Source organism: Lagopus muta, chromosome 1, assembly GCF_023343835.1.
Source record: "Lagopus muta isolate bLagMut1 chromosome 1, bLagMut1 primary, whole genome shotgun sequence".
NCBI lineage: Eukaryota > Metazoa > Chordata > Aves > Galliformes > Phasianidae > Lagopus > Lagopus muta.
Window position 1 is genome coordinate 89,074,233 of NC_064433.1, and position 16,563 is coordinate 89,090,795.

Here is a 16,563-nt window from a genome sequence, read left to right on the forward strand (position 1 = left end):
CTGCACTGCATCCTGTGCCCTGGATTCAGCCCAGGTGAGGTTCCTTTGGTACTGAGGGGCTGGGCTATGTGGTGATGCAGAAATGCTGCTGTGATGGTGTGGGACAGGAAATGGCTGCAGTGCAAGCTGAGATAGGCTGTATGTTGGACGTGCCTGATCTAGTCCAACTTTCTTGCTAAAGCAGGTTCCCTAGAGTAGGCTGCAAAATTCTGGTCTCATCAATGTGAATTTTGGCTACAACTGATCAAAGATTTCACAAAATGGCAACAGTTGGGGGTGGGACAGAGGGCAGATGGAGAATTGTCAGTTAAAAAACAAATAGTAACAACAAAATCACAAAACCACAAAGCAAAACAAACAGAATAGAAGGAGTTAACAAAAGAAACCACTCTTCATGGTCCTTCTATTTCTGTGAGATATGTGGTACCTGCTTTCTGGCATACATGATGAAAGAGCTAAAGCCATTTTGAATTTAGGACAGAAATAAAACCGGCCATGAATTAGAATAGAAAATTTGTATGTACAAATTTCATAAGAATATCCCACAGCGTAGGATATGCACTAAATACCCTGAGATAATAACGTTCTTTTTGAGACAGCCAACTGAGCTGAATGCTTGACTAAATGCACAGAGTTAAAAAAATTAAATCAATGATGATTGAAATGGCACATGTGAAATTTACAAATATACAGCAAAAATGGAATATGATTGAAGTGACATTCTCCTGTATCACAGCTCTTCCTTTTGTTCTGGTGGAAGGTTAGCTTTGATTGCACTTTTTAATGAGTCTCTCTTCAAGTGTTCACCTATCTCTTCAGTAAGAATTATGAAAAGAGATGGCACCTGTAGCTTCCACAGCATATCTTAAGTTCCTGTTACTGCAATTAAATTATTTCTCTGCAATATTCTGTTCTTATGAGGTTCTCTGAGAAGTTCTCTGAGAGGTTACAAGTCTTTGAATTTAGGTTTTATTTCAGAACGGTGAATACACAAAGACTGATAGGTACACATTCTCCTAAAAACTTCAAGTCCAGAATTTCCCATTCCTGGCTGCTCAGTAGCTGAGTGTTTCTTCTGGTGAAATTTAGATAATTATTTTTCCCCCTGCAGATTCAGAGGGAAGAAATTGTAGGATGTACAGAACCTGTTCCACTTGTCTGCTGTTCATGACAAGAGCCAGCTCTGGAGAATGCTGCTCCTTCTTTCCTACTCTGTCCCATCAAGTTTAACCTTTTCTTCTGAGCTTCAGAAGAGGTCACCTGTTAAACTGGTGAGAGTTGCATACTGAATTGACCATGGTGCTGTCAGTCTCTGTTCATTTCAGATAAATTGAGAACCATTGTTACCGATAGGGCAAAGCAAATAGAGGATTTGTGCAAGCAGGCAGGGTGGAAACATTTCCATCTGCTTTGCAGGACAGGAAGTAATACGATTCAAGACAATTTTACAGATGTTGCATCAGGCTTTGCTAAGCTTGGACTGATAGCAGCTTTTAAATCAGTTGTAAGTATTGCAGCTCCTACTTTACACCATTCATTGGGATTAGCAAGGCTAGTTGCTGCTAGTTTACTTCTACTCATTGCTTTCCATATCTGCTTACTGTAACAAAGAGAAATAGTGGGGAAATAGCAAAACATTCCTTCATCCTATTATAGAATCAAAGTTTTCCTCATTACAAAAGGGTCAACAGAAAGTTAACTCCGGTTATATCTGAAAGTTTGTTTCTGTTCATAGCAGGGCCATCTGTCCCTGAATGCAGTAGCTCATAATCTCTGTCCCAAGTGGCATGGAGCAGCAGAGAAATTTCTAACAGTGCTAGAGTAAGCTACCTCTTCTTACCTTAGCCATACGTTTATCAGACAGTGGCATTTTATCAGTACAGAAAGCAGTGCAAAGGAGGTTCATGCACAGTTCATTCATAAGATGATAATGAGACAAACTGAGGGGTTCTGTGTGCCACTTTCTTGGCACCAGGTGGGGTTGCAAGGGTTGAAAGTGCTTAATCAGCTTGGATCTTGTGTGCTGGATTTACAGCTGTGGAGAGCTGTCTTGCTTCATGATGTCAGCACAACAGACCACAGCACTGGTGAAATTCATGTCAGTGGAAGATCATTCCAGATTAGTTATGCTCCAATATGGCATTTGGCTAATGCATTTTGACAGTACCTTCAAAATAAACAGCTATACTTGCCTATTGTAATCACTCACTCTATACATCTAACCTGACATTGAGCGCAGGCAGCCAGGAGAGGAGCAAGCGAAAATGTATAAATGCTTTATTGATTTATATGGACACCGTGCTTTATATAGATGCATTCATGCTTTTATATTTATTATTATCAGATTCCTATTATACTTGGACTTACTGGATTAATCTGGCTAAGGAACTGAGTGAGTCACATAGTAGAAAACCCACATATGGGGTGCTTATGTAACGAGTGTTCATGATCTGCAGAACCATGCGTTTGCCAAAAGATGCATTTTAAGTAACTTCACAGAATCACAGAATGGGCCGGGTTGGAAGGGATCATGAATCTCCAACTCCCCTGCCATAGCCAGGGCTATTAACCTTCCCATTTAATACTAGACCAGGTTGCCCAGGGCCCCATCCAACCTGGCCTTGAACACCTCTAGTGATGGGGCAGCCTGTTTTAGCACCTCACCACTCTCATAGTAAAGAACTTCAAATAGACTAATGTCCCTAGAAGCATCCTGGAGCAGACTGCAAACAAACTGCACCTGAGCAATTGCTTTGGACTCTCATTAACAGTTTTTTTTCTGTCTTATACTGTGGCACCCAAAGCTGCACCCATTGAAGGAGGTGAGGCTGCACAGTGCAGAGCGGAATGGGACAGCCCCTTCTCCCAACTGGTGGCAGCGCTGGGCCTGATGTACCTCAGGGTACAGTTGGCCTTTTGGGCTACCGGAGCATGCTACTGGATTATGTTCAACTTGCTGCCAGCCAGAACCCTCAGGTCCTGTTGCGAAGGGCTGCACTGCAGCCTCTCATCCCCAGGCATCCCCCAAACTTGACAAAGAAACGTGTGAGTGAGATTTGGGGCAGAGCTTGGATTTTTTTTGTTCTGTGGCATACAGGGTGGTGGAAGAAATAACAGTAGAGGATGTAGGGATGCTTTTCTTATAGCTTTGCCAAAAGCACTTTGAGAATAGTAATATTTCATTTTTCTGAATGAGTTTTTTAACATGATTTTTTTCAGTTTGCTCAGGAACATATTTTTGTGTCCTGTGTCACATGATATTTTGGGAAGTTTATGTGCTATTTTGTAAGTTTTGGTTGTTCAGAGAGCTTGCTTTCTTCCTTATGTGTTTTTTGTTGTTATTCTTCAAATAATAGCCAAAGGTTTGCATTTATTTCTATGTGCTTTAGTGAAGAAAGAAGAAAGTGTCTTTCACTTTTAACATTTGCTCTCCATTCTATGGCAGTAACATATTTTAATTTTGCACATATAAAAAGGGTTGGAAGGCTTTATTAATTAAAAAATTGCTATCCTTTCACTATTTTTACAACCAGATCAAGATATATTTGCGCTTGAATATATTGGATATTGTTCATAGGGCTGATTGAACTACTGTTCTATTAATATACAACAATTTCCTGTGTTTCACATACATCACTGTGATGGTATATCATATATAATCTAGATAGCAGTGGGCTGCCCTGACCCACAAAGATTTAATTTTGGTTCAATATCCCAGCATATAATTTACTTCGTTATCAAACATGACATCAGGTTTTATGGCCTTGTTTGATCAGAAGTGAAAGAGGTTCTTGTAGATGCAGAACTCTGGTGAGTTTGATAAAGCAATTGTAACCAGCCCCATTTTATTTACTTATTTTCACCACAGAGCATAAAAATTATTTCAGTTGAGCTGCAGACTGTGTAGCTCAGGATTCTCGGTCAGCCCACAGGGTTGTAATGAGAGTAGGTGGGAATATTTCTAGTAGGAGAGGCTGTTATCAGGAAAACACCACAGCCCTTCTTTTCCATTACTTGGTACTAATGGATGAGGAATTTTATACCTTCTGGTGAGTTTGCCCTAATGCCTTTGACTTCTGAGGGGTTTTTATGTCTTTTCAGCTTCCTTTGTTTCGGCTCTTGAGCTGTTCAGTCAAGCAGTTGAAAAACTGAAAGTAGAAACAATGGTGATCATTATCATTTCTTATTTTTCCTTTAATTGGGAAACCGGATGATGTCTAAACAGCAAAAGCTTTTGTATAAAACAATGCAGAATCATTAAAAATAGTTTAATTCTGTTCTTTGGTTCTTTTCTCCATAGCATGCAGAGGTGCCAACTTGCTAATAGCATTGGTCTTCAGTAGAACTGAAAACTGTCTACTGAATCTGTGGCGTTTTATACTAGCACCCAGAAGCACTTGCTGGAGTAAATATACACAAAATGTAACCCTGAAAACATAGTTCCCTTTCCTTTCCGATAAATTTTCTGCATTGCAAAGGGAATGCTGCTAAAAAACACTGAGTTCTTGTTTCCTTTACTCTTTACAAACCTTCCCCAGTACAGGAAGATTGAGTTCTGTAGCAATAGGTGAGATTACTCGTTTTCTAAATGTCTGAATTTCCACTCCTGTTGAATTCACACAGATATTGAGTGAAGAAAAATGCTGAAACTGCAGGACTTTGGTTTTTTTTCCATTTACGTTTAACTGTTGGTTTTTTGTTGTTCAGATAACTGCTTACTCTGCAAAGCAAGTCATTTTATAATGTATGCATAGAAAATGCATGTTAACTAATTAAGAGTTCTCCTCTAAAATGGCAAAATATCAAGGAAGCCCAGATAAGAGCTAAAGCATACAGTGTGTGAATATTGCACTTGAGTGGTTAGATAGTTTTGCAAAAGCCTTGGGCTTTTCCTTTCAGCTGTGAGAAGATTGTCAGTGCAGAGGTTCCCCAGAGGCTGTAACTGGTTAAGTTTCAGGCTTTCCCTGGGAAAGATGAAAATGCAATCAGTGAAAAAGGCACGTGAAGAGAAGAAGGTGTTTGTGACAATGATGTAGCCGTAATGATTTGGTGTTCTGATTAAAGACTTTTAATAATTACTGAAACTTTCGTTTATGCCCACTCTGTGTCCTAATAATTGTAGAACACTGATGATAATGTCTGTTTATTTGTGATTATATGCTTAATGGCTTTAATAAAGTCATATGCATTTCCATTACCAGAGCTTTTAAAATCTTCTCATAGAAATATGTAACAATTTCATCAGTGCTGACTGCACTGAGATATTTGAAAGCTAGTAATTGTGTGTTATGTCTACATTAGCAGGTTTTGTAGCCTATTTGGAACAGATCTGTAGAGAAATGCAGTTGATATGATATTTATACCTGTACTGTTACTGTAGTTATTTCCTTAGATTTTACTCCATGTTGACTGTAGTCTCATCTTGTAGAATGCATGTAGCATCACCTACTTTACCTGTTCATACATTCTGGAGTTGACAGTGTGAAGCAAATCACAACCAGAAAGAACAACTGAGAATTTGCTTTAGGAGAACTCTTCAGATCTGAACTGTAATGCTTATAAAATGGTTATGTAGATGTACCCATTAAGTGACATTAGCAGCATAGTCATCAAAACAATGACTACTTCTTAATGCTGTTACAAATTACAACTGTGTTCTGAAACACTAAATTGCGTCCCAAACTTATGTCAGCAAGTAGTAACAGCGACTTAGACCACAGGAAATTTTTCATACAGTTTTCAACTCCTGCTGTTGATGTACCACTTCTCCTTTTAAGAGCTTCCCTTTCCCAGCACCATTTCTTCATGAATTCAAGCAGCAATGTGTCAATGGTTGGCAGTGAAACAGTAAGAAATTCAAGTAGCTGTCACTGTATGAAGCATAGACACAGAATTTTAAATTCTGGTCTCTTGTTAATCTGAGTGCTTACAACTGCCAACTCCTTTTTGTGTGTGGTGGAGGAGAATTGTAAACCATCTCCAAGTACTTGCTTCCTCAACTGCAAGATGCCTATAAGGATCTGGCCATGTTTTGACTGGAGTGGCTGAGTTCAGATATAGCTTAAAAATGGGGAAACAGTGCATTATTTATGGATGCCTGTGCAAATTAGAGATAAACTGAAAGAGCTAACTTTGGGGTGTAAGAAAATGAGATTCCATGAAAAAATGAATATTTAGATTTTCTAGTCACTGTCCATTAATCCAGTTTTTTAATCAATTCATTTTTACCAGCAGCTGGAATATTTCCTGGGGTTGAACAATCAGTTGTCTTTTCTATGTCAGTCTACTGCTTGTCACAGGTACCAGATTCATAGCCCCGGAAACCAACGTCCTCTATTTTCATCAGCAAAGAAGGTTTGGTGAGGGCATAAGAAGTATATGCTTCCCCCACACTGCTCAATCAACATGCCTCAACCCTGACCCGAAAGAGTATCTCTAAGGGGAAAGATATTTGTTAAATTTCTTTTCCAATTAATTTGACAGCTCAGCTGAGACTACTAAGAAAAGTACTAATTCATGTTAATTGCAGTAGTGGACCTGTGTCATATGGGAGCTCTTCTTAGCATCACAAACCACGAGACAGCATTTTGATTAGGAGGTGGCACTGAAAGAAAGGATTCAGAGCCTATTCTGTATTAATTTGCTCACCTGTAAAATGGGGACAGTGATGTTCTTCTCCATGCATTAACAAAGGTGGAACACTTCTGTAGAATGTTTAGCCCTGATAAAAGCCAATTCATCTTCCTTCCATGCCAGAGACAAAATGCAGACTTTTCATAGTTCTGAATTCACTGTTTTGGAACAACATATGTGCATTGCCACGAATGTCAGGAAAATTAATATTGAGACAAGGCTTGAGCAAAAAATATCACCTATTCCACATATATGACAGTAACATGGAGGGTTGCCATAATTAATCTTTGTTAGTGATAAACTAGCAGTTATACTAAACCCTTTGCTTTGAGGTCTTTGAAATAATATCTAGGCTTTAGAGATGAGAGTAGAATAATTCAGGAGAAAAAGTGATTGTCTGCATTTCTCTTGCACTTTCAGATGGTGATACCATTAGGTGCAAGTTAGGCAAAGGTTAAGTTTTAGGGCTAGATGTAAGCTGTCTGACAATTCATTCATTCTTTATTTATATCAGCTTCTACATACAAACTTGTTTGCCTGGATTGGGCACAGAGCAATTACACAACCACCTTAATGTAAAGCGATAAAGCTGTTTTTCACTTATTAATTAAATCTAGCCTGGGGAGACTAGAGGCCACTCTTTTCATTTTTCATCTCTGAAGAGAGTGAAGCATGGCAGTGCCTTCCCAACAGCGCACTGGTTCCTATGAGCTGGAAAGGAAACCTTCACAAGAGCTTGTGCTCTCTGTGGCATTCAGGTCTGTATTTTGTACTCTGATGTCAGGAAATATCCATCATTTGAAGCTATTAGGATCCTACCTCTTGTTTACCTTCAAGAAGTCTATAAGGTAGTTTGACTTCAAGGGAAAAGTATCTTGACATTCTGTCCTTGCCAAATGGTCACTTAAAACTCTCAGATTTCTTTGTAGAAATGCTCACACAACCTTCTTTTTTCTCTCAGTCCAAGTTGATACTGGGTATGTTTTCTAGTATTTCTTTAAGCTTTTTTTGTTTGTTTGCTCTGTTGTTTGTTTTTTTAATATCTCTTAAATTAGTAAGTTATTTTTCATCTCAGTGTGGATTAAATTAGCTTCTCGAGAAACAGAACATGGGATTTCTTTGTTCGTCAAAATGACAGTTTAATATATCTCAGCATGTCCAGGCTGTGCTTCAGGAAAACATCTTGTTTAGGGAAAGTGAAAGACACTGCTTATAAACCCAGGTTTATTAAATTCTCTTTTTCAATGCTTGCTTCCACCAAATATGGGTGGAATTAAGGTAGAGCTGTGTTTATTTTCTTCAAATTCCAAATCAAGACTGTGGTTCTCAGTGATTTCCTGTTAATGAAAGATTTCTTCTCTTCCCACCTCTCCCCCCCTCCCCCCCAACAAATACATGCAAATGAGCTGAAATGCCTTATGCATTTTGGAGCATGATATTTGCGTACCGAAAAGCTAGGACAACTTTACTGTAGTACTGCATTTAGCACTGACTGTCTCTGACATTGCACTTTTAACAATGCTGCTGGTAGCAATCATGACCATAATGCACTTCATAAAAGGAGACGCTGAAGCCTGCAAGGCATAACATGAGACTATTACAGACTGCGGTTGAAAGGTGCAGTGTTATTCCCTCAAGATATTGCTATCTCTTATGTACATATAATTAATATGTCTGCCAGTAACAGTTATTAAACAAAGAACAGGAATTGTTTCTGCTGAATGACTTGACCTGGGAGAAAAGCCAATTTAAAAAGCATCTGATTAAAATACATTAAGGTCACAGATCACTATAAAATATGAAGTGAGGAGGAAAAAGCAGAAATTTCATGAGTAAGATTGAATACTACTGAGTGTGTTTTTTTGTACTGGCAGCAGCTTTCAGGTGTGAAAAATGAGTGCTTATTCCCGGGATGATTTTTCTAGAAGCACTGCAGCATCACATCACAGTGGATCCTTGCTGCATGTGCAGCACACCGTCCATCCTGCCGGGGAAGGGGCAGGTGAAGAGGAGAGAGTATTCCCTGAGCCCTCAGATGATGGCCCTGTCACTGTGGGAGGAAAGGAACTGTGCTGTCTTCGCTATCTGTTGATCTCTTCTAGCTGTGGACAGCTGCTGTGCTTCACATCTCCCGGCAACTTTGTCTGTGATTTTCCCATCTATAGATGCAAAAGTGTACACAGGCCACGCTTCCTTCTGCACTTGTCTTCCCCCCTGAAGATAAGTTATTGTAATAAGCAGCTGCATTTTGCAAAGTTAATAATGGAAGTAGTGATGGTTACGTCTTTTTAATATTTAAAATGCAACTTTTAATTTTGTCTGTGTTTTCAGAGTAGAAAGTATGTTTCATGCACAGAAAATGAAGTATGAGATATTATTGATTTGGTGATAATACTCAGCAAAAGTGACTGGGTTGCTCCTGCTGCTAGCAGTCTGGTAATTATTTCAGTTATTATACATAGCGTACTGACGGCTGCAGTGGAGTTGGTATCTGTTACATCTTGGTGAATAAACTGGAAGCTTTTATTTCCCCAGTTAACAGAACATTTGGTGATGGGAAGAAGGAGGAAGCCAATGTTTGTGCCCCTTCCGGGGGATCTTCTTGTGGGTTCCATTCCACCAGGGATTTTAACCTCCGTTAAAACCTTTCTCAGACATATTTCCCTCCTCCTCTGGGTGCTACAGCACTACAACCCAGCAAAGAGAAAACATTATGCTCTGCCAGTGCAGTAGCCTGTAGTGGGCATCTCCGCCAGTGGGGAAGCCTTAGGGCTGCTGATGCCTATTACTCTTCCTCCTCCTCCACCTCAGTAGGTACAGGGACCTATCAAAGTATGCTGTCCTCCGCCATGTGTTCCTAAAGCATGGTGCAGTACTCGGCTCTGAGGATTACTCCCTGAAGTGGTGTCATACTCTTTACTTGGATCCGGTGACAAAAGACTTGTCTTAAGTCCTACAGAAATAAGAATTGAAAATACGCTCTACTTTATAGAAGCCTGTCTGGGTTTTGTAGGCATGCAAGAAGATTCCTAGAGGCCAGGGGAAAAAAGGATGTGCGCCTATATAAAGCCATGGATTAAGTGGCTCTGTGTATACTAATATCAGCTAGAGCTGCTGAAGACTGTTTCCCTGCTCTGAGGGATTTTGCAGGAAATCCATATTATAATGCAGTGTCTCTAGCAGAACAGGGTGCCGAAGTGAGCAAGGGAAGAGAAAATGAGACATTTTCAGGGCAGTGAATGATATGTAATAGAAACCGATGATGGGATGATTCAGGACAGAATTTTACCTTCATTTCCTACTCTTCATGTATCTAAGCCAAAAGTGTAGTACCTCTATCCGGTGTTATTTTTAATATAGCACATGAATGACACATGGCTGAATATAATTTTTGACAGAAGTGTGAAACAAGCAGTTGGAAAATATCCTTCATTTAAAATTAATCATGGTTTTTACCTTTTTGTTGTTTAACTAAGGTATAAACACATGCAGGAAGGGAAAAAAGGTGACCCATCCAAGGAAAATGGTTTGGAGAGTTTTATAAGTTTAATTTATGCTGCTGGCTATGTCACCTGTTTTCACAAGCCGAATGCTGTGCCACATCTGATTTTGCACTTGTGCATATATATGCACAAGTATATGGGTCCAATTCTGCTGCTGATAAGAAGATTGAGCTGCCATCATCTCCTGACTATGATCATCACACATGTGGTGAGAACAAAGTTGTACATGCTTCCAAAATGGACTTGACAGTGCTGCAAAATCTTTACCTTCCCTTATTTGCTAAATTCTGTGGCTCAGTGCCACAGTGATGTTTCATCCTTGGGCTGCTTACTTGAGCAGCAGAGGAGCACTTGATCGCATAGTAGCTGCAGCCGTATCCTTCTCCAGTGTGTTGCAGTGACTGATCCAGGCCCAAAGGCCTGGTACATCTATTCCTGGCATGAAGAGCAGAGAGACATCCTCTGGTGATGGTGGACTGAGGCAGTAGGACTGCAAGACCGGTTGCACGGTTTGCGTGTGTTCGTGGTGTGTATGGCTAGGAGTCTGTGGTAGTGTTGTGTATAGCAGACTATAGAGTCTGGATGCTGAAATATACTTAACAGTTTAGTATTTTAACTTGAAATGAATTCAAATTGAATCATTTAACCCTTAATTAGGACAATGTTTTCCTCTCAAAGTCAAACACATTAGTCACTTGACTGTTGAAAAGACAGTCCCATTTGTTTTAGCAATGACTGCTGTAGGTGGCCATGTAGAGTTGTTTTTTTCTCACTGAAGTAACTTTCACCACTCTCTAAGGCACTCATCAATTTTAGCTTGAGGAAACTCATTTTTACCCAGTAATGAGGACAGCTGCAGTCCTGAAACTCTTACCAGCAGGTAACTTCAATGAAGCCAATGTGGCTCGCACTCATGCTGAAGAGATAGAAGTCAGTCCAAATACAGTTGTAAAATAATATTTGTGGTTGGAGTAGTGCAGGAGTTACCACTGCCAGTAAGTGTTGAGCAGTGAGGGTCCCTGGGGACAAATTCCCACTGCCCCCTGCATGGGGAGGGTAGCGAGACTGGGGCTGCAGGAGAGAAGTCTTCTCCCAGTCCAGTGTCCCCTTTTCTGCTTCCCTAGAGGTTTGTTGGCTTTGAATGCTTCATATGGAATACATGCAAATGCAAGACATTATTTTAGGTTGGTTTTTTTTTTTTTTAATATACACTAATGTATTAGTAATGTTGGTACTTTCAGCAACTACAGGAACAGGTAATCGCATTCTTATCTTTTGTGCAAAAGCACATGGAACTGAGGAAAAAAGAATCCTTGCCTTCTGAAAGAAAATGTTAACAAAATATGCTTCTCAGAGGCGTTCCCATGCTGAAATTACACATTCAGTGAACACTTCGTGTGCTAGTGCTTTTATCTTCAACCTGACTGAAGCAGAAGCTGTGGTGTTCGCCTTAAAAAGACAAGCTTTCTTCTGTCAGTTCATGTAATCCATTTTTTTCTGACATAAGAAAGCAGGAAAGACAGTTAAAGAGTTCTTTTTCTCTTTTTTTCTTATCAGAAATAAGAAATTAAGAAATTATTAAGAAAAGAATAATAGCACTAAATGCACTCAGATGATTTCTTGTTTGCACTCCCATTCCAAGCTTCAATTTCAAGTATAATTGCCTTTTTTTTTTTCTTTTTTTTTTTTTTTCCTCCTTTGGGCTGCAGTGCTGAATAATCTTAAATTGCTCTGACAGAGACAGTAAGTGCAAGACAGCCTGAGGGGAAGCTATGAGATCAGGATGTCCTTGCTAGGATGTGGTGGGACAGCAGGGAACCAGCAGTGCATCTCCATCACCAAATGCTGTGGTGGCAGTAGGGAAACAGGGATGTGTTCCTCTGGAAAAGCAGCAGCCTGATCTGGCTCCTGCTTCTTCCTCTCTATTGCCCCACACAAGCACCACCTTTTCTTAAATAGAGTCTATTGTTTTTCATGGAATCATGGAAAGGTTTGGGTTGGAAGGAACCTTAAAGATCAAGATCTAACCCCCTGCCATGGGCAAGACTGCCACTCCACCAGATCAGGCTGCCCAGAGCCCTATCGAACCCAGTCCTGAATGCTACCGGGGTTGGGGCATCCACAAAATATCTAGGCAGCCTGTGCTGCAGTGCCAGTGCCTTACTGCCCTCTAAGGCACTACTTAATGAAGTTTGATTCCTTCCTTTGCCATACTCACCCGCAAAATCTATCAGCTGCTTATGCAAGCTTTTTTATTGATGTTTAATTCACTGTCTTATTAAGAAACATTGGCTTCAAATATGTCCCAAATAAGCAATCTTACTGTAGTTGCATCCCATAAATGAATGTTCAGGTGTTATGAATAAATTATGCTTAATGAGCATAAGTTGTCTGGTGGGAAGACCAACCACATGGCAAAGGTTCAGCTTTTCCAATCTTTATTTTAAACTAATATAACGAATTATTAAAATGTATAAGATATATATATGTATGTACTCAGAAATGCCTCTTTGTCTTGTATATGTTTTCCATGAATATGAAAATGTCCTTCAAGCTAAGTAGATATGGTTAAGTGAAGCCATTTGTTTTTGATAACTGGCACTGAATTTCCACGGGAACTTCTGGTGAAGATGGTGTGTAAATCAATACACAGTGGCAGTGTGGTGCTTGTTTCTTTATGTGCTGTCTTGGTTACTGGTACTGGAAAGGGTGGGATTGCTATCCCTTCTTTTCTTGGGGCCAGGAAAGCCCATTCTGGACCAGAAGGCAGTAAAATATTCAGAAGCTCCTCTGTCAGCAGGAGGGATAACAGAGACAAATAGGCATGACCTGTTTATCATGGGGCAGTAGTTAAGAAAGGATGAGAGCTGAGTTTTAGGACTGCAACATCTGCAGCAATAAACCAAAAAAAGCCAATTCTCTGCTGTATTTTTTCCTAGTGGAGGTGTTTAAGAGGAGATGTTGAATTCTCCTTTATTTTCCAAAAGTTAAACAAGCAAAAATCTCCAAAAAAGCCTCACAGCCTGGGATGAGGTGGAAACAAAAGCAGCCCCAGCTGCAGAAGGTCAGGCTGTGCTGAATCCTACAGCTTGGCATGAGGGTCTGCAAGCTTTGCTGCAGAAGCACTTTTAGCAACTCGGCTTTCACAAGTGGCCTGGTGGCACTGTGCACCAGAGGCTCAACCTGGGGATTATTTCACTAAGGCTTGCAGGAGGCATTGTGAAGTGGGAGATGACTTTCTCAGCTGTTTTGTTAGCATAGCATGGGAGGCAGCAGCTGCAGCCAAACAGCCTCTATTTGCAAGGGCTTCAAAATGCTGGAGGGTGGCTGAGATTAGCACTTTCCTGTGAAACATTTCTTACATCTCCAGACCGACTCAGTGCTGTGCCAGGAAGTTTTTCTTTGTTGAGATGTTTCAAGGCTGAATGTGCAGCTGTGTGAGGTTTTGGTTTCCCTCTGCTTTCCAGTGTGTTTCACTCAGGTGTTTGGTGCCCAAAGCTAATGAACCAGAAATTCATGTAGGAAATGATTATAGATGGTATTGTGTGAACTGAATGGCCAGTACTGGAGCTTCCCTCTACTCCATCTCTTATGAAAGTGTTGTAATTATTTTTGATTACCACAGTCTGCTCATCCAAACTTATTTTTCTGTTTGGGCGCTGCATGCATGAATGGACAGGACCACATCATCTTGTATGTTGTTTTTCATCTAACATTTGTGAATCAGCTCACCTCCATAAGCAAAAATGAGAAATGTGAGCCTGTGTTGATTCATGCTAAGACTGGTGTACCTATTCTTTTGGTTTGAAGTAGCTTTTAAATCAATGACAGGTCCAGAACCATTTTAGTTATCCTTGACTGTCTGGGCTCCAGATACACACACACAAAAAAGGTTGTGTTTTAGATTGTGTAGCTCTTTTTTATTATTATTATTTTAACATTATAGGAGAATGTATTGGGGTTTCCTAAGGTTGTTAGTAATGTGTGTTAGGCAAGTGCTTGCTGTGAAATGAAAGCAATAGGTGAACCTGTTTTGAGATGCAGTCTCTTCTGTTTTGTTGTCTGTGTGCTGCTGTAGTACAGCTGTTGTGTAGTTACAGTTACAGTCTTATTGGTGTGTCAGCCAGAATGACGATACTGGGTATATTCCGTTTGGAGAAGGATGTGTGCCTTGGAGAGAAACTACAGCTGAGCTGCAGAGTCTGAGTGTTATCTGGTTTTGGTTTAATTTTTTTGAATTTTTAGATGGTGAGATCATCTTACTGGAAAGAAGTCAACCATGTTATTTAATTGCATGAGTTTTTCATAAAAAGATATTTACTTGATCGTTCTTTTCTGTAATTTGCTTCAAAGACCATTTTCATCTGATGCAAATGTGCCTTTGAATCAGTCTGAAATGCAACAGGAACCAAAACAGAAAGGATTTGCAAATGTTGGTGAAATGCCACCATCAAGACTTTGTCAGAAGCAGATTCTGTGGGCTGCAGCACAATCCCTGGAGGACTGTGTTAACACAAAAAGCATCCTCACAGTACATATCCCACAAATTTCTTGTAGTCAGTATCAGAGGCAGCTCATAGAGTCTGATGTGTAGGCCTTCAGTAATGGAATAGATCTTTCACTATTCAGGTTGTTTTTTTGATTTTGGATGGCTTAGTCACACTGAACTGAGTAGCTTACAATTAGCATTCCCTTGTAAACAAATCCCAGCAACAGTAGTGGATAAAGTTAGTTTCTTATGCAATTTAGGGACTATGTTCTGGTAAACAAACCAGAAGCTAAGAAAAATAAGTTCTTGTAACGCAGTATAGAAAATGTTTCCTCTTGCAATATACTGTTCTGCTATTCAAGCAAAACAATATAAATCAAAGCTGATTCATGAAGGACTTCATTCTACTAAGAAGTTAATTTCTGTTAGTTTTCTCATGAGAAAACTGTGGGTTTTAGATTGTAAACACTCAAAAATATGATCTATATATGAAAGATTCCAGGACAATTAAAAGATCACCTGTTAAAATGGAAGAGCTGTCCGTGAAATTTAAAATTTCATTCTTTTCATTTTGCAGCTTGTCGACCTGGGTTCTATAAAGCTTCTGCTGGCAATGTGAAGTGTGCCAAATGCCCACCTCACAGCTCCACCTATGAAGATGCATCTCTGAACTGCAGGTGTGAAAAGAATTACTTTCGCTCTGAGAAAGACCCTCCATCCATGGCTTGCACCAGTGAGTAGCATCATTGTGCTTGGGGCTGTCGTTTTTTGCTCTTCTGTCTGTATCTGAGCAGCTTGCTTGCTTCCTCCCATGTTCCATTGCAGTCAGCCATCCATTGCCTGCCATGTTTTCATACATGTTGGACAGGCTACCAGAAATTATTGGGCTGGATTTGTGTCATTTTCTTTTCATTTTCTCCAAGTTCTCTGTCAGAGTTGAGAAGGAGAGCTGAGACTTTTAAATTCATACCAATATTTTCATCAAAATCCAAGAGCAGTTATCAGTAGCTGTCCTACAGAACAACTCTCGAAGAGTGACATTCCGTCCTGAACTATGCCCTCAGAGTACTAACTGTTTAGAGCAAAATGTGGTTCTTGATGCTCTAGTTCTGTAGCCTAGTGAAATATTTCAGAATTCTCTACAGGAAGTAACTGGAACAGTTTGGTTATATGTTTTTTGCTTTTATATGCTTGTGCCCTTGCTACTCTCATTTTAGAGCAATACAGAAATACCTATTCTTTCCTTTGTAGGACCACCATCTGCTCCAAGAAACGTTATTTCTAACATCAATGAGACATCTGTCATCCTGGACTGGAGCTGGCCTCTTGACACAGGAGGTCGAAAGGATGTCACTTTCAACATCATTTGCAAAAAATGCGGAGGAAGCAGCAAGATATGCGAGCCCTGTAGTGACAACGTACGATTCTTACCCCGTCAGGCTGGCCTCACCAACACCACGGTGACAGTAGTGGACCTTTTGGCACATACCAATTACACTTTTGAGATTGATGCGGTCAATGGGGTATCTGACTTGAGTACACTTTCCAGACAATTTGCTGCTGTCAGCATCACGACTAATCAGGCTGGTGAGTCTCCTCCTGATTACCCTTTCTTTGTTCAGAACTACTGAGATGTATGTACCTTTGTCTCTACGCCCTCTTTTACAGTAGTTACTCAGAATGCTCATATGCTAGGGTAACTAATTGACTTGAATGTGCTAGTAAAAGTAGAAACAAACTCAGCATGTGCTGCTGTCAAAGGACCTGGCAGCATAGCTGTTATGATTAACTCCCAGTCCCCAGTTAATAGTCCCTAATAGCAGAGTCATATGATTCCGTAGCCAGAATGTGTTTTATTAATAAAACCAGATTTTAATAAAACAGTCGATTCAATTAATCTCCAACATAAATTACGGTAGTAATCTTAGTGATTAATTT

General features: G+C 40.0%; 1 protein-coding gene across 3 annotated transcripts in view; it reads left to right on the top strand.

Moving 5' to 3' along the window:
- The window catches only part of EPHA3 (EPH receptor A3), a 219,220-nt gene that overhangs the window by 128,375 nt on the left and 74,282 nt on the right, over window positions 1-16,563 (top strand). For all 3 annotated transcript variants that reach the window (XM_048945956.1, XM_048945966.1, XM_048945975.1), the window contains 2 exons: window positions 15,203-15,358; window positions 15,877-16,212. In XM_048945956.1, the coding sequence (XP_048801913.1) occupies window positions 15,203-15,358; window positions 15,877-16,212 (492 nt within the window). The remainder of the gene's footprint in view (window positions 1-15,202; window positions 15,359-15,876; window positions 16,213-16,563) is intronic.